This window comes from Garra rufa, chromosome 13, assembly GCF_049309525.1.
Source record: "Garra rufa chromosome 13, GarRuf1.0, whole genome shotgun sequence".
NCBI classification, from domain to species: Eukaryota; Metazoa; Chordata; class Actinopteri; order Cypriniformes; family Cyprinidae; genus Garra; species Garra rufa.
Window position 1 is genome coordinate 23,738,601 of NC_133373.1, and position 18,715 is coordinate 23,757,315.

Genomic DNA, 18,715 nt, shown 5'->3' on the forward strand with positions numbered 1-18,715 from the left:
TTGTGTATAAAAACGCAGTGATTATTTGCAATAATCATGCTGCCCTTTCAGAAGAATTTACTATTTACACGCTGGCAGAAACTCAGGCGTAACAAAAAGTATCTGAAATTCTACAGGCTGTGTAACTCAACACAGCTTGGCCTGGTTTGGTAGGCAGTGTTTTCATTGGGCTCACACACTTCAGCTTGTCCTTAAATGAGGGGGTGAAGCTTACTCTGCTTTTAGTGTGGACCACAGGGCCTCCGCCATTCCCAGCATTCTTTTAGTGTCTGGGGCAAGTCGCTGAGCAGGGGAGGGATAGAGAATAAAAAGGATAGAGAGGAGCAAAGGAATGAGAAAGAAATGGAGAGAGGAAGTGATAAAGTGAAGGAGAGATGGTAAGATAGTTTGTGTCTGTGTGTGTTTTGCAAGGCACGTATGTTCAGGTGTGCTGACGCTGAGAGGATTAGTTGGGGTCAGCGTTAAAAAAATAAAGACAGAAAGACTCCGGTGTTGAGACAAATTCTGTACTCTTGTAGAGCATTATTTCCCTTCGATCCCAAAGTTGTCATCATAACTTTGTTAAAGGGATAGTTTACCCAAAAATGAAAATTCTGTCAGTAATTACTCAGCCTCATGTTGTTCCAAACCTGTAAGACCTTCGTTCATCTTCGGAACACAAATTAAGATATTTTTGATGAAATCTGAGAGTTTATGACATAGACAGCAACACAAATGAAATGTTCCCAGGCCCAGAAACGTAGTAGTACATCAGTAAAACTGTCCATGTGACATCAGTGTTTTAACAGTCATTTTACGAAGCTTTGAGAATACTTCTATGCGCAAAGAAAACAAAAATAACTTTATTTAACAATTCTTCTCCTCTACATCACATCTTCCGCCATTATTCGAGTACCACAACCATTTTTAAGTGAAATGTTCCTTTTAAGATGGTTAATTAACACATGCTAAAAAGTCACATATTATTTATAACCCTCCAGGCTTTAGCATAATAGCAATACATGCCACTAGCCAATTAGCCACTTAGACAAACCACTTAGTATTACACTAATTAGCTTTTAAGTCTAGATCAGGGGTTTTCAAACCTGTCCTGGAGCCTCCCCTGCCCTGCACATTTTGCTTGTCTCTCTCATCTAATACACCTGATTCAAATCATCAGCTCATTAGTAGAGACTGCAAGACCTGAATTGGGTGTGCCTAATAAGGGAGACATACAAAATGTGCAGGGCAGGGGAGGCTCCAGGACAGGTTTGAAAACCCCTGGTATAGATAATACCCTAATGCAAGTTCCTACATGTAGGAGTCAAAACTTGAGATTATTTATGTTTTTTACTTATTTATTTCTTTTAATTCAGTAAGAATGGATTAAATTGCCCAAAAGTGACAGTAAAGATATTTAAAATCTTACCAAAAAATAAATAAATATTTTTTTTTTTTTTTACCTAAATGCTGGGTCAAACTTGTTGGGTCATTTTATTGGTTATTTAATTTTTTTTTTTTTTGCTGAGTTACAGTCAGTCAGAGAGCTAGCTTTTTGGGTCATCTACAGGAGAGAGCAGCTCTCAGTGCTGAAGATTTGGTGCACTTCTTCAGCGAAATAAAGGATTTGTATACATTTTATTTCATTTATAAAGGATTTTATTCGTTATTGTACCGAGTTTAATTTGGTTTGATATTAAAATATTTTACCCTGGCGAACAGCAGGGAATGTATGTAATATTGTAAACTATGCTGTATTCACCCAAATAGACCAATTTAGAGAAGACGTCACAGTTACATCACTTGCAGCTGCACGCATAACGGTTGCAGAAAAACTTGGTAACAAGTGGAGGTAAACAGGTAAAATCCATGGAAAAAGAGAGAAAAAAAATATATTTTTGTTTCTTATTTGTGAATTCAGTTCACTGGAGACTCGCTCTAAACGGCTCATTTGAATCAGTGAGTTGTCGACTCGAGAACAACTGCAATTGGATCAGTCCAATTCGTGAATGAATCGTTTGTTGCGAACCGATTCACCCGGTTCATTGAAAAGAATCAATTTGTTCATGAATCACTGCTTCTGCGTCTCGGAACACGTGATATAATATAAGGAGTAACGACATGTTTTATGAAATGTAGTGAAGTAAAAAGTACGATCTTATGCTTTGGAATGTAGTGAAGTAAAAGTTGCTCAAAATAAAACTACTCCAGTAAAGTACAGATACTTGAAAAATTTACTTAAGTACAGTAACGAGGTACAACTACTTCGTTACTGTCCACCACTGCCTATTATTATTAACATTTTTAACATTTATTTATTTTATCTCACAATAACTTTTTTCTTGCAAATGCAAGTTTATATCTCCTAATTCTGACTTTATAACTTAATTTAACTCAAAAATAGTGAGTTTTTCTGCCACCACATAAAAAACGGCATCCCTGTTTTGAATGTCTAAGACTATCCTACTATCTAACATCAGTTTAGTTGAAAAACAGAGCTTATCGCTGAGTGACAAGCTCTTGTAATAAAGCGAAGAACATTTTGAAAATGACATGTAATCAATAAAATCTATTATCTTTTATAAATCGAACTATTTTGTACCGTATCCATGTAATTCTCTGGCCGTAAAGGCTCTCTCTCCTGGGTTTTCTGCAACCATGATGCACACACATCCCGAATGTTTACAAACCTATAATTGGTCTATAAATTTAATTTGTCTTGTATTTTGTCCATGTGTTCTTGCTTAATAATAAATGTTCATCTTTTGAATGTTCATCTGTTGCCTCTAGAAATCTGTGTGTTTTTTGTAAGTTTCAGTCCATTTTAAACCAGCAATATAATAATTTTAAAACAATAGTTGACTTAAATAAAATAACCCAGCATGTTTGGTAAAAACATTTAACCCAACCAGCTGGGTCAAAATAACCCAGCATATGTTCAGTCCAATATTTACCCAGCCCTGCGTTGCCAAATAACCTAAGTTGGGTTGTTTTAAACCCAGCATTTTTAGAGTGTAAATACTTTCCTATTAAAACATATCATGGTTATTACAATAATATTATATATTATTAGATCGTGTGACACTGAAGACTAAAACTAAAAATGGCTATTGAAAATTTACCATTCATCACAATAAATTACATTTCTGTCATGATAACTCTAGGAAAAGTTTAGCATGGTAATGGTTATGACAATGTTAATGTACTTGGTCTTGGCGGAACAGATCTGCTACGCTGCTGCTGCGGAACTGCTGCTTCTGTTGGTTATTGCTGCAGTTGCAGATTATTGCTGCTGCAAGCAAGTACAGGAACTTGCTACTGCCAAAGCATATGGCGATACAGTGCTGTGAGTATTTAAGACATACTGCTGCTGCACAAATAGCATAAAATAACACGTAGCAGATCTATACAGGTGGAGCTGGGGAAAGTGGAGGGTTTCAGAGGAACTCTTAAAAAAAAAAAAAAAAGCACGCTGCGAAATGCCCAAGTGAATGCTACCAGTCATTTAAATAGCTGCAAGCTCATTGGTTGCATAGACAATATGAACCAATCAGCTTGTGCCAAGTTATATAACCCTGTGATATAATCAGTTATGCTAACCACCCGTCAGCCTGCGCCATCCAGAGTTTCGTGGCAGAACTAGGCATTTAACATAACTTTTCTATTTGAATATATTTTAAAATTAATTTTTAATTAAATATTAACCCTCAAAGACCGAGACAGCCGCCCCCGGCTAAAAATAACTATTGTTCTTAAATGTTTAATAACTATTGAACCGCTAATCCAATTTGAATGCTTTAAAAAAAAGTCTCGTAATGCACAGATTCTACTCTTTTCTGTGATATCGAATATATTTGTCTCATTTGGATATTCAGAGGCTCCGTGGTGAGCGTGATTACGTCATCGCATTTCCTCAGCACTGATTTGTCAGATGAAATCAATACATTTCGGACCTCTGAGCCAAACAGGAACGATTGTTGATGCTTAGTCCCACCCCTGTGCCCAGATTGGTTCAAACTGTCATCTATTCAACCAATAAACATAGGTTTTGGTCTTTTGAACCACCGATTAGTATGTAGCAAATCTGAACAAACGCAAAATGAAAGCAAAGTGCGTCTTGCGTGCATGAAAACAAACGCATTTGCATGACAGCATTCTTTGAAAATGTACAGAAATATTCACGACAGAGCCCTTTGACATAACACAAACCAAAAACAAGGATAAAACAGCAGTACATATTGGATAAAGCACTGGAATGTAGGTTTTCGCGTCACTAGGCGATCTACTGGTAAAATAGATTCTGACTACAGCCAGCAGATCCACCTACAGTCGTGGCCAAAAGTTTTGAGAATTACATAAATATTGGAAATTGGAAAAGTTGGTGCTTAAGTTTTTATAATAGCAATTTGCATATACTCCAGGATGTTATAAAGAGTGATCAGATGAATTGCATAGTCCTTCTTTGCCATGAAAATTAACTTAATCCCGAAAAAAACTTTCCACTGCATTGTTAAGAAGGCTTCAGGGCGTCCAAGAAAGTCCAGCAAGCGCAAGGATCGTCTCCTAAAGAGGATTCAGCTGCGGGATCGGAGTGCCACCAGTGCAGAGCTTGCTCAGGAATGGCAGCAGACAGGTGTGAGCGCATCTGCACGCACAGTGAGGCCAAGACTTTTGGAAGATGGCCTGGTGTCAAGAAGGGCAGCAAAGAAGCCACTTCTCTCAAAAAAAAACCATCAGGGACAGATTGATCTTCTGCAAAAAGTATGGCGAATGGACTGCTGAGGACTGGGGCAAAGTCATATTCTCCGATGAAGCCTCTTTCCGATTGTTCCAACAATCCAACAACAGTTTGGTGAAGAACAATGCATTTTCCAGCACGATGGAGCACCATGCCATAAGGCAAAATTGATAACTAAGTGGCTCGGGGACCAAAACATTGATATTTTGGGTCCATGGCCTGGAAACTCCCCAAATCTTAAAACTTGCGGTCAATCCTCAAGAGGCGGGTGGACAAACAAAAACCCACTAATCAAACTTTGTGAAAACTAATATTTGTGTCATTCTCAAAACTTTTGGCCACAACTGTATTTGGTTGTTATATAATGTAACTAATTCTTATATAGTTTGTAACGATTATTTGCACTATTTTTTCGGTTGCACTCTGTATATTTCTCTCTCATTTTGTGTTAATTTGTATAATTGAATAATGAATAATTTGGACTGTTTATTTTTTTTTGTTGCACAAGACAATTTGTGCTACTTTCTACACTGTTTGTGTTTATTGTTCATCCTCGGATTAAGAATATATTTATCTGAAAAAGTAACTTATTTTTACTGTTTTGCTATTAAATAACACTGTTTCTGCTATGGCTTTACTCCTGAAATGTTTTTGGACAGGTCTATATTGTCAATAAACTAAATAGGCCTGTTTTTCACTGAAAAGCGCCAATAATAATATTGTAATAAATGGCTACAACTTGCTTGGCTAATGTTATATATAGACAAAATTTTATTTGGAAGTATAAAACACCTAAATACAAATTTCTAAAGAAAAAAATCCAAACTTCAGGAGTTTTTGAGTACACAGTAAAAAAACACCCAATTGTTGCTAGCGTTGTTCCTAAAATTCTGGAAATTCACTAATTTTTAGAGAAAACAAAGGGAAAATTGTAATTTTAAATAAGCTAGACATAAAGTTCAAGTTCTTATGTTTATAATGATATATGACAATTGATAATGACTGCTAGAAAAAAAAAAAAAGAAATACACAGGTGCCCCAAAAATGTTGTATGTCTTTAAGGGTTAAATATAAGACAATTTAACAACAAAAAAAATATTCTTAAACATTACACACACACACACACACACACACACACACACACACACACACACACAGCTATATTAAAACCATGTAATTGTATTTAATTGAAATCTATTTTAATGTTTACTAATAGCCATTTCAGAAACAGGACTGCATTGCTTAAAATAAGTTAATATAGAACCTAAATTTTAAAAGGCTATTTTGCAGCCATTACAAACGGCTACCTTTTGGGTTTCAAGCTTAATACGATTTTGTGGGGGGCATCAAATTTTGTGTGACACCAGTTCTTTGTGAATAGAAGTCTGATTGTTGTTTTTTTAACTTACCCCCAACATAGCCTTTGTCTCTGGTCAATGAATGTGTGACTATAAAAAGCAGATGCACTGTGTGTGGTGTGCAACTTTGTTTGTGTGTGTGTGTATACTGTATGCGTGTGCACTCACCGACATAGCCGTCTTCTCCAACTAGTTTAAGAGCCAACTTGTCTGCCAAGACAGAAGAGTTTCCATGGGCGATGTTAGCGAAAGGTCCAGCATGCACAAACACCGGAGTGCCCTGGCACGACAAAGACATAAATGGTTTGCATTGATTTTGTTTGAGTCACACCTGCATTTCAAATTTTACACATCAGCAGCTGTGCCCTCAAGATTACTTGAAAATCGACTAACAATACAAGATCTAAAGATTAAGTAGTCAATATCCACATCTGAGGCTTTTGCATAAAACATGTGGTTGAGATTTTAAACGTCAACACCACTTTATATTGAACAACAATAAACTTTAAATAAGTCTGGAAAGTCTGTTTCATCATCAGGAGCCAGAAAGCATTTAAATCTGAAAATATGAGGTTTGAATTGACCCTGAGGTCCTCTGTAACTTCCCAAAAACACTGAAAAGTGACACTGACAGCTGAAGGGACAGGAAAGAGAGAGTGCAGGAAGATGGAAAAGGGACTGGGAGTACATACAAAACAAAGAACAGTGATGGTGAAGTCATTTAAATTCAGGAAAAGGATGCAAAACCTGAACATCAACTGTACATTGATTCTGACAATGTGTAGCTCAGTATAACCTAAATATGTTTCACAGGTTTTAAAACAACTCCAAGACCAAATCAATCAATTCTGAAGGTCATCAAGTAACTTTGGTTCATCTGCAAAAGAATTCAATAAATCAATATACTGCATCAAAATTTGCTCACAAAGTGGACATATCTGGCAGCTTGTCAACAAGTCATTATGAAAGCATGAGTGATGGTCTTTATGTGTGACTGTGAATGGAAAAAGAGTGCACTGGTTTTCCAGTGAACTGTCCTCTGGAAAAGTTTTATTGGAATAAAAAAAAAATATAATATTAAAAAAAGTGAATAGGAAAGATTGGAGCCCTTTGCCCTTTGAGTGTGGAAAAGAGATATTTGACATGCCAATGCCAGGAAAGTTAGAAAACAGGAAAAACCAAGCCAGAAAGACAGTAGACAGGAACAGGGTGGTTATGCTGATTTAACAACGATCATCTTATTTTGATGTTGGTATGGATTATCTAGTTATTGACTCAAAATTTTCTTAACGAGTACATGAACTACAAATGAATTTGATTAGTCTTATTAAAAGGATTTTTTCTAAAAACTATTAATAATTATTAAGTTTTATATGTTCTGTAATACACTATCGTTCAAAAGTTTTTTTATGCTCACCAAGGCTGCATTTATTTGCTCAAAAATAGTTGGTGACAGCAAAATTGTGAAATATTACATACTATTTTTCTATTTGAATATATTTTAAAATACAGTAACTTATGTGATGGCAAAAACAAATTTTCAGCGGTCTTCTGTGTCACATGATCCTTCAGAATTCATTTGCTGATCTGTTGCTCAAGACATTTCTGAGCTGCTTAATATTTTTGAAGAATATGGGAAATTTTTACATAGTTACAAAAAAAAATGTAAATATGTGAAAGTCTTTACTGTCACTTTTGATCAATTTAAAGGATTAGTTGACTCCTGAATTAAAATTCAGTTGAAAAGAAATTAGGGCTTTTTGAAGAATATATTCCAGGACTTTGTTCCATATAGTGGACTTCAATGGAAATCAGTGGGCCCAAATTGCAGTTTCAATGCAGATCCAAAGGGCTCTACACGATCCCAGCTGAGAAATAAAGGCAAAATGATCGGTCATTTTCTAAAAAAAAAAAAAATGTATACACTATTTAACCACTTTTTTTTTTTCACTAGATAACACCCTTATTTCTTGGCTGGGACCATGTAGAGCCCTTTAAAGCTGCATTAAAACTACAATTTGTTCGGTGCCAATAGCCTTGTGGGCAGCGCGCCGACATACAGCGCCGTTGCACTCCGGGCGCCCCGTGTTCGAATCCCGACTCAAGGACCTTTCCTGATCCCACTCCCCATCCCTCTCCCACTTTGCTTCCTGTCACTTCTGATCTGTCCTCTCAATAAAGGCAAAAAATACATAATAAATCTTAAAAAAAAAATAAAATAAAATTTGGACCTTCAACCCCATTGATCCCCATTGAAGTTTATTATAATGAGAAAAATCCTGAAAAGTTTTCCTCAAAAAACTTAATTTCTTTTTGACTGTAGAAAGAAACACATGAACATCCTGGTTGACATAGGGATGAGTAAAGTATCAGGAAATTTTAATTCTGGAGTGAACTAACCCTTGCTTCCTTTCTAAATAAAAACACTCATTTCTTAAATACACCCCCGTCAAAAGTATTGCAACAGTGAGACCAATTCCTTTATTTTTGATGTAGACTGAAAACATTTGGGTTTAACATCAAAATGAATATGATGAATATGAGACGAGAGATCGACATTTCAGCTTTTATTTCCAGGTATTTACATCTGGATCTGATACACAACTTAGAAGATAGCACCTTTTGTTTGAACCCACTCATTGCTAATGACACCAAATGTACTGGAACATGTGACTGACGGGTGTGTTTTGTTGCCCTGGTGTGTCCTAGATTTAGGCACCATTAGCGTCGATGGACAAGACCTCAGGAAAGTGGAGCAGTTCAAGTATCTCGGCTCCACCCTCTCGGCAGACGGTGACATCCTCCCGGACGTCCGAGCCCGGATCAATGTGGCCTGGCTCAAGTGGCGCCAAGTGACGGGTGTTCTCTGCGATCGACGAATGCCCAACCGCCTTAAGGCAAAAATCTACAAAACCGTCGTTCGACCAGTGGCACTATATGGCTCGGAGTGCTGGCCTGCATCCTCAAAACACCAGCAAGCCCTTCACGTCATGGAGATGCGCATGCTTAGATGGACGCTCGGCCTGACCCGACTGGACCATGTCAGGAACAAGGATGTCAGGATGGTCCTGAATGTGGGACCGATTACTGAGAAGATGAGAGATGTGCGCCTTCGATGGTATGGCCACGTTGTGCGAAGCAAGGAGTCGTCGGTGGCCAAAAGAGCAATGTGTCTCAGTCCTAGTGGGCGACGGCCGCGAGGGCGACCAAAGAAGCGATGGATGGACCGAATCAAGGAAGATATGAAAGCAGCCAATGTCGACACCGAGGATGCTCTTGATCGGAACAAATGGAGAGAGGCTTGCCGCACAGCGAACCCTGCACTTACGCGGAACGAACACTAGGAAAGAAGAAGGTGTGTCCTAGATTTGGGTTTTGCCTGCATTTGTAGTTTGACCTGTAACCAAACATAAAAACCATAGAGCTGTCTATTGGTAAAAAACAAGCAATTGTGAAGCTGAGAGAAGATGAAAAAACAATCAGAGCCATTGCACAAACATTGGCCATAGCCAGTACAACCATTTGGAATATAATGAGAAAGAAAGAAACCACTGGTGTAGAATAACAGACGTTGAATGAGTAGACCAAGGAAAACATCAGCAGTTGACGACAGAAACGTTGTGAGAGCTGTAAAGAAAGACCCTAAAACAACTGTTACTGACATCAGTAACAACCTCCAGAGGGCAGGAGTGAAGGTATCACAATCTACTGCTCGCAGAAGACTTCATGAACAAAACTACAGAGGCTACACCAGAAGATGCAAACCATTAGCAAGAAAAATAGGAAGGCCAGGCTGGAATTTGCCGAAAAGTACAGAGACTGATGAGACAAAGATGAACCTGTACCAAAGTAATGGAGTGAAGGCTAAAGTTTGAAGAAAAAGGACCTGCTCAAGATCCCAAACATAAAAGTTCATCTGTGAAACACAGTGGAGGCAATGCCATGGCTTGGGCTTGCATGGCCTCTTCTGGGATGGGCTCATTAATCTTCACTCATGATGTAACACATGATGGCATCATGGCAGCAGCAAAATTAACTTAAGTCTACAGAAACATTTTGTCTGGCAATTTACAGAAAGATGCAACCAAACTAATTAGGAGATCCTTCATCATGCAGCTAAATAATAATGACCCAATTAGGGATGCACCGAAATGAAAATTCTTGGCCAAAGCTGAACAAACGTAAACACTGGGCCGAAGGCCGATTACCGAACACGTTTTTTTTGCCATTTTTTTTTACCATTGCATAAATTAAATAGCCAATATTTGCTTTTTTACAGTTTTGCTTTCTTTTCAAACAAACAATTTAACAATATTTACTTAACACTGAACATTTTAACATTCTAGTAGACATTATAGCCTACCAACAAAGAGCAATTTAACTTAAAATGAATAAATTAGTAAAATAATATTCTTTGGCCATTTTTAAGATCCCCTTCTTGAATCAGGCATGTGTTTTTAATATACAAATAAATGCAGCCTTGCTGAGCAAAGGAGAATGTTATAATAAAAGTATTATTAGAGCTGTTGAAATGACTATCATCATTATTGTTGTCTTTTTTATTTTATTTTACAGAACAACAGTAAAATTACAATACTAACATTTATGAATGTTGACTTTTATTTTGGTGGAAACCCGCAAGAAGACCTTTGCCTCAGTACTACTCTTTGCTGACAGCAACAGATTCATGAATGATTCTCATCACGCTGTTTCAGCGCAGATTTTCCTTGCACTTTTAACCCTGGCTAATGAGCTTGTGCAGAGCTGTCAAAATTAATACAATTCGTATGTGTATTAGACAACATAACATCCTACAGTTTATTTACTAATGGTTTAAGGCGATTTTGTGATTTCAGTCATCATACAGTAACCAACAACATGGGATGCGATACTAAACAGTCTCTTGCTGTTGGTGCTTGTAATGATTTTTGCATCTTTCTCTGACAGTTTTAAATGCTTCCTGCTGATATGTTTGCTGCATTAGTGCGCACCTCTATTTGATTGCGTCACGTCATTGTTCGGTATAATTTATTCTGCCTTTTCGCTTAATAATTTCGGTTGCCAAACATTCAGTGCATCCCTAGACCCAATACATAGTGCCAAAACAACAAAGGAGTTCATCAGGGTAAAGAAGTGGAAGGTTTTAGACTGGCCAATGAATTTGCCCCAAAACAAACATCAACTGAAAGAGGCTACAGTGAAAGCATGGAAAAGCATCACAAAAGAAAAATGCTAATGTTTCGTGATGTCAATGGGTCACAGGCTTGATGCAGTTATTACAAGCAAAGGATTTGCAACTAAATTTGTGACCCTGGACCACAAAACCAGTCTTAAGTAGCATGGGTATATTTGTAGCAATAGCTAACACACTGTATGGGTCAAAATGATCTATTCTCCTTTTATGCCAAAAATCATTAGGATATTAAGTAAAAATCATGTTCCATGAAAATATTTAGTAAATTTCCTACCGTACATATATTGAAACTTAATTTTTGATTAGTAATATGAATTGCTAAAAATTTCATTTGGACAACTTTAAAGGAAAGTCAATATTTTGACTTGTTTGCACCCTCAGAATCCAGATTTTCAAACAGTTGTATCTCGGCCAAATATTGTCCTATCAATAGAACGCTTAATTATTCAGTTTTCAGATATAAATCTTAATTTAAAAAAAATTACCCTTAAGACTGATTTTCTGGTCCACTGTCATAAGTCTTTCATTCAAGTCTGTCATTCACTTTAACCTAGTTTAAGTCAATCTGTTCCAATACCTTAGGTCACATGAGCAATGGGTGGGTTCAAACAAAAGGTGTCATCTTCTAAGTTGTGTATCAGCTTCAGATGTAAATAACTGGAAATAAAAGCTGAAATGTTAATCTTGTGTCTCATTCATCTTTTGATGTCAAACCCAAATGTTTTCAGTCTATTGCAAAAATAAAGGAATTGACCTTCGGACAAACAATATCCCACTGCCCCCAAAATTTTGAACAACAGTAAATATGGTCAACATACATACAGTTGACTGGTGTTTTTATCAGCGTGACACAAACAAAAAGTTTACTTGGCCTGGCCAACCTAAATAGAAGCATACTTTTTATAGAAACAGTAAAATTCTGACTAAAGAATACTTTTCACATTTGTATAGCAAAGAAAAAAAAGAAAAAAGTCTAACGGGAGGCTGACTTCTGCAGACAAATTTGTCCCTGAAGTGCCACAAACATTGCACAGTTAACAACAATCCATTGAAAACATATTTTCTCCTAACACTCTTGACAAATTGTACATCTTTAGTCTATTATCAATCAAGCATGCTTAGATCCAACTGTGAACACATGCACATCCTCTTTTTCAGTCATTCACACACTTCCTCTCACTCTTTCACACACACACACACACACACACACACACACACACACACACACACACACACACACACACACACACACACATCCCGATCCCAGCAGGGACATTATAGCACCACGCAAACAGAATATTCCCACAACCCTTTGCTGCCTTTTTCGTTCTGATACGATTCCTCCTCACAAGAGAAACAGGAAACCAGGCAGGAAAGGTTTCACAAAGCAATTCTGCAGCTCTCTCTACAAACATGCAACCCCTATACATCTCACACACACAAACATACGCCCATACACACCAAACATCAATCACTAGTTATTAGCATGTTTTAAAGCCATAAAGATTAAAGGCATTCCAACAATCAGGCTTTTCACCGCTGTCTATTTCTCATTTCCAGTTTTCTCGTGGTGTTCAGGGTGTGATAGTGAAAGACAGAGACACACTCCCACTGAGCCAAAACCAAAACCAGATGTGCATGCGTTACTGTATGAGTGTGTGTTTTCTGTGTCATGGCTCGAATATCCTATCACTTCACCAACGCTGAGAGTATCAAGTTTGGGAGTTTCCATCAAGATAGGGACAGTAATGTGTGCATATGTGTGGGAGACAGAATAAGATAAACAGCGCACAAGCGAGCGACTGTGTAAAAGATACTGAGAGTTTGAGGTACAGGAACAGGGGAAGAGGTCTCACCTCCAGTGTCTGCATCAGTGTGGGTTTGATAGCATCTTTCATGAGGACTGCCAAAGCCCCGGTTACACCCTGAAAAAACCAAAGAGCAAAGAAATGTCAGAATATATTGTTCTTAGCAGTTGTTGAATGTTTCTATGATAGGGCTTTCAGCCTGTCACAACCATGTAATTGACTAATGAATTACAATTAAATACTACAAATCCTGTTTTTTCATATTGCTTACAGTGTATTTAATATGAATACATGTTATTTACATATAACATGCACTTAAATATTGCATAGGTTTTGAATCACAAATGTAAACACTATATATTTCTTCTGTAAACACTTAATTCACACTGCTGTTTTTGGAACCTAGACCACTTTCTCATTTTTAGGAAACAATACAGATTCTTAAATCCCAAGAATCAATTAGTCTACGTTTTTCCTTTAAGGAACGGAATATTGTTGTGCTTCGTTACTTTTGACATGAAAGTCTTGGATTTCAAAATTTGCCCATTTAAATGATAATATTTAAAGAATAAATACTGTTTTGGCATTGTTTAATGTGGAATGACAGATCGCTGTAGTGCCTCAGTTCAAGAGAAGCGGCAGCGCAAAGCGCATGTTAACTGATCATCTCCTTTGCTTTAATACTAGTTACAGCACAAAATAAATATGAATGAATCGAAAACCGTATCCTGTCTCATGTAATTGCTCATTCAGTGATTCAACCACTGAAAGATGTCTATATAACTGCTCGTAAACAATGTCACATTTACCTCAGAAAAACATATTCAGTGACAATGTCAGCTAAAGAATTTAACTCTAAAGAAGAGCATTTTGCTAAATACATGCACCATATAACATGTTGTATAATAACATTGTTATAACTATTTACTTTTCTTCAATATTTAATTTAAGTTTAAAGAAATGTCAAGTTTTTATGACAGCCACCATTTAAAAAAAACTAATTAGAGTAGAAGTGATTACATAATTTAAATTTAAGGTTAACTGTTAGTTTATTATAATTTGAACCTTCAATATAATAGCAACATAGTACCAACTGACTCTCATGTATATTTGACAGCATTAGTTGAGAGATTTTTTTTTACTTGAGAAAATTTGCCATGGACTGTACTTGATATACAGTATATCCAAAATAATTGATACTGAATTGAATCGGAATCAAATTGCAAGCTTGTAAAGCAGAATCACATCGAATCGTGAAATTTGTGACAAACCCAAGCCTAGTTTATATACACGTATAGTAAAAACTGTAATATTGTTAAATATTATAAATATTACCATTTAAAATAACTGTTTAGTCTTATAACAATTTTCAAAATTTAAATGATCCCTCTGATAGCAAAGCTGAATTTTCAGCAGCAATTACTCTTGAACTGCAGCATCTCTTAATATTTTATATATTTCTTTGATAAATAGAAATTTCAAAAGAACAGCATTATTTAGATTTTTTTTCTGTGACCTTTGATCAGTTCATAGGTAGTTAACAGTGCACTCTCTCTCACACACACACACACACACACACACACACACACACACACACACACACACACACACACACACACACACACACACACACAAACACACACCAAGTCATCTGCAGTGATCGGCTGGCTGTTTCTGCTGCTGCCCACAACCATTCGTCCCAGCCTGGCCCGCATATCAGCCAGTCCATCTGTCAGAGCAAGGATAGCCATGATCTCACTGGCCACTGCGATATCAAATTGGGTCTGTGAGAATGAGAGTGAAAGATCACATATTGCCCAGCACACACACATCACAGTGGTGATTTAGGTGATTTCCATCAAAATGAGTCGTTGCGATATAGACAGCGGAGAGATTTGTCAGAGACACACACGCAACATCTGCCAAGTCTGGTTCTTTATCACATACAGTAAACTGCTCCCACATGTGTCCAAGAAAACCCCAGCTGGAGCAAAAGCCGAGCTGTCCTGGTTTAACTCTCAGCTAATAAATACTCCCCCAATAAAACAGCTGGGAGCAGAGGAGTGGTGGCCAGATGCCCTATCAGGAGAGATGGGCCGCTTAATACACACCACTTGTGTCATCATTACTTGCCATTTAACTGCATTTACAGCACCCTAATTGCTGAGATGATACCCTAAGTCAATGTTTGCAAAGCCTGAAGTAACATGCTTAAGTGCTTTTTTAAATTTCACACACACACACACACACACACACACGCACTCTTACTGTCTTTTCCAAAATACACATACAGCATAGTATAGTGTATGTTGCTCAAGAACAAAAGCACTAGGCTTCAGTGCACATTTCAGTGGTTTTGGTACAGTATGAGAAAGGGGAGATGAATATAAGCACATGACTGACCAGCTCAGAGGGTCCACAGTGGTGGACAAAATTAAAAGAACATTAGTATTTTCACCAGCTATAAAAAAAAAAACAGTTATTTCTATCTTTTGCTGTAGTGTGTCAGTAGGAAATATCAGTTTCAGGGCTCGAAATTGCGACCGTTTTGGTCGCATATGCTCCCAAAATTTAATCTGCGCGACCTCAAATTATATTCGGGAGCATTTGTGCGAGTGCGAGAAATTGTGGTGCGACTTGGTTTCATTTCTTTACAAAACCTTCGCTAGCCTAACTACTGCACAGACTGCTGAGCTGATACAGAGACAGCCTCGCCGTTCTCTCCAACGTTACATAACCATTTAAACTTCATCGTTACATTCTTAACTTTAATGCAGATTTTAGATATTAGCCGTCAATCACCGCCTGTCACTGTCGTGCTACAGCGCACATTTTGGCGCCTCCGTCTCAATACTGTACAAGGCGGCATGCATTCACATCAAATGATATCAGCAGAGTTCCATTCACGCAGGGGCGTAATTTTCACTGCAGACAGGCTTTTCAAAATCCCGTTTGTGTCCTCCACTTTCAAATTGTTTTGTTAAATTAATATCTTGTATTGTAGAATGCACACTCAGCGCTGCTGAGAGTTTCGCGCGATCGTTAAAACGAAACCAAAATTAAAACGCGCACACGCATTCAAAAGCAATTTTAATACCCCATGTTTAGACAGCGACTCCCCAATGCACGCAAATTAGGCTACATAAAATATCTAGGCTGTTATTAGTATGTGGGCTATAATAAGTTGCGTAGTTGTCTATAACTGTATCATGCTTGAAAAATTCAGTCTCTATTTGCACTTTAAATATTGAAAGAGTAGCCTACTTTGATTGTGGCTGCATTTATTGTCTACACGTCGTTTATTTTGTGTTATTTATACTGTACATTGTTTAAAAATGCAGTGGTTGCCTGCCTCTAATTTAAATCGCTGTACCTATAATAGAGAAAATAAACATCTTGTTTATGTACTCATATTTTCATTCATTCTTGTCCCTTGCTTAAGGCGTAAAATAAATATATTAAAAAGGCTTTCAAAATCACCCCATTTGCTTGTAAAACATTTGCAATCAGAATCGGCCATGAAGAATCAAGATCGGCGCATTAGGCTACTAAAAAGAAATTGGGTGCTCCTAAATTTTTTTTTTGTGCTCCTAACTTTTTGAAGTTAGGAGCACCAGTGCTACCAAGTAAAAAAGTTAATTTCGAGCCCTGAGTTTACATTTTCAAACATTCATTTTGCCATTCATTGTAATAATCCAGTAAGATTTTTGTTTGCAGAGAGAGTGTGACAGCAGCCAGTGCTCCACACAGAGATCTGATCTCATCATTATCCAGTCTGTCTGGAATGACATGAAGAAACAGAACAAACTGAGCCAGACTAAATTCAGCAGAACTGAGGCAACGTCTCCAACATGCTTCAAGAAACCTACCTGCAAAGCTACAGTACTGTTAAAAGTTATTTAAATCATGTCATAAATAGATTTTCTTTAAAAATTACCTTCTACTAAGTAAATTAAATCAACATTTGGTGTGACCATCCTTTGCGTTTAAAGCAGCTTTTGCCCTAGGTGCACTTGCACATAGTTTTTCAGGTAGCTTTGCATTTTTCTTGATGCATTTAGGAGATGTTGCCACCGTTCTTTTGGATTTAGTCTGTCTCAGTTTGTTCTGTTTCTTCATGTCATTCCAGACAGACTGGATGATGATGAGATCAGATCTCTGTGTGGAGCACTGGCTGTTGTCTGAATCTCAATGGATTATTACGACTAATGGCTAAATGGATGTTTGGATATGTAAACTGGTATTTCCTACTGAAAAACTACAGCAAAAAATAAAAATACTACTGTACTACCACTGTACTACAGTATTTTTTGAAACATGTGCTCTTACTTAGGCTCTTTTTCACTGAGGTGCACACTGTTATCTGCCTGATTTGGTATAAAAGTCATTATTTCTGACAGCCGTTGACATACTGCAAGACTTTACCGATTCCAGTTAAGGGAAATATACATAAAAGTTACAGAGGGACAGAGAAAGGGAGAAAGACAATCATTGAGGAAAAGTGACAAAATGTCTACACATCACATTTAAGTACTGGTTAACTGAATCAGAAGAATGAAGCACGTACCTGGCGAGAATGGCCTTTTTCTGTATTAGCCTGGCCAACAGTGATCTTACGCAGAAATCTGTCATTGGTATCAACAACTGTTTGAAAACAGGAAAACATATGTTAAAAGAAAACAGACTGATGAATTAAAAGCCTGTGCTTCTACCTTCTACCCAAACATAAATTGTGTACCCACTGTATGACTTCCTTTCTTACATTAAAATGGTGCTGTCAAATGTTTTATCGCATCCAAAACAAAACATTTTGTTTACATAATATATGAGTTTGTACTGTGTATATTTATTATGCATATGAAGAGTTGAGATGTAAAAGCCTCCAAGTACGTCTGACATTTTTCTTTCAATTAGCATTTCTTTCTGGCTACTATGTATAGGTTTCTATGCAAGTACTGGTACTTCAGAATGGGTTGAGGCTGGGATTTAGTGCATTTGAAGTGAAAGCACTTGATGAACATATACTGTGGAGAGCATTTGCTTAGTATTGTTATCTCATTTATGACCAAGATGGCTTTTGGAGGCTTTTGCATTGGAGCTCTTCAAAACAAATATGTTTTGCTTATATATTAAATATTTGTATATATAATATAGGACAGGAACAAGCGCAGCTGACAGTGTAAGACAACAAGCCTTAAAATGTATAAATGAGTTGATTTATCCATGTTTTTTAATAAGTTTCTACTCATAAGAGTTTTTTTTTTTTTAGATGAACGCCAAGGCTTTTTAGGTCGGGTAGAATCTGCAATCTACGCAGTGTTTTGCAACAACTGGCAACCCGGGGTGTTGAAATACTAACTGGTAGTGGGCGGAATCATACGGACCAAAACAAAAACAGACATTCTGACACAGAACCCCCATTTTCAAAGTAGAATAACTGGCTGTAGCTGTGAACTTGGCTTATTTTCTTAATACATATGACTGCATGATGGTGTTTTTACGCTTTGGTACAATCAAAAAATAATTTACATACAGCACCTTTAAAAATAATAACTATGTTTTCTATTTATCAATTCAAACATGAAAGTAATAAATAACTATAAATTGAAAAATTACATTATATTTGTGTCAAAATACT

General features: G+C 37.1%; 1 protein-coding gene across 1 annotated transcript in view; it reads right to left on the reverse strand.

Annotated features, from left to right (window-relative positions):
* mthfd1l (methylenetetrahydrofolate dehydrogenase (NADP+ dependent) 1 like) overlaps nt 1-18,715 on the reverse strand; it is a 62,846-nt gene that overhangs the window by 20,746 nt on the left and 23,385 nt on the right. Inside the window, exons 17-20 of the mRNA XM_073853063.1 lie at nt 17,645-17,721; nt 14,721-14,861; nt 13,126-13,194; nt 6,244-6,355 (exon numbers count right to left, since the gene is read on the reverse strand). Of these exons, the coding sequence (XP_073709164.1) occupies nt 6,244-6,355; nt 13,126-13,194; nt 14,721-14,861; nt 17,645-17,721 (399 nt within the window). The remainder of the gene's footprint in view (nt 1-6,243; nt 6,356-13,125; nt 13,195-14,720; nt 14,862-17,644; nt 17,722-18,715) is intronic.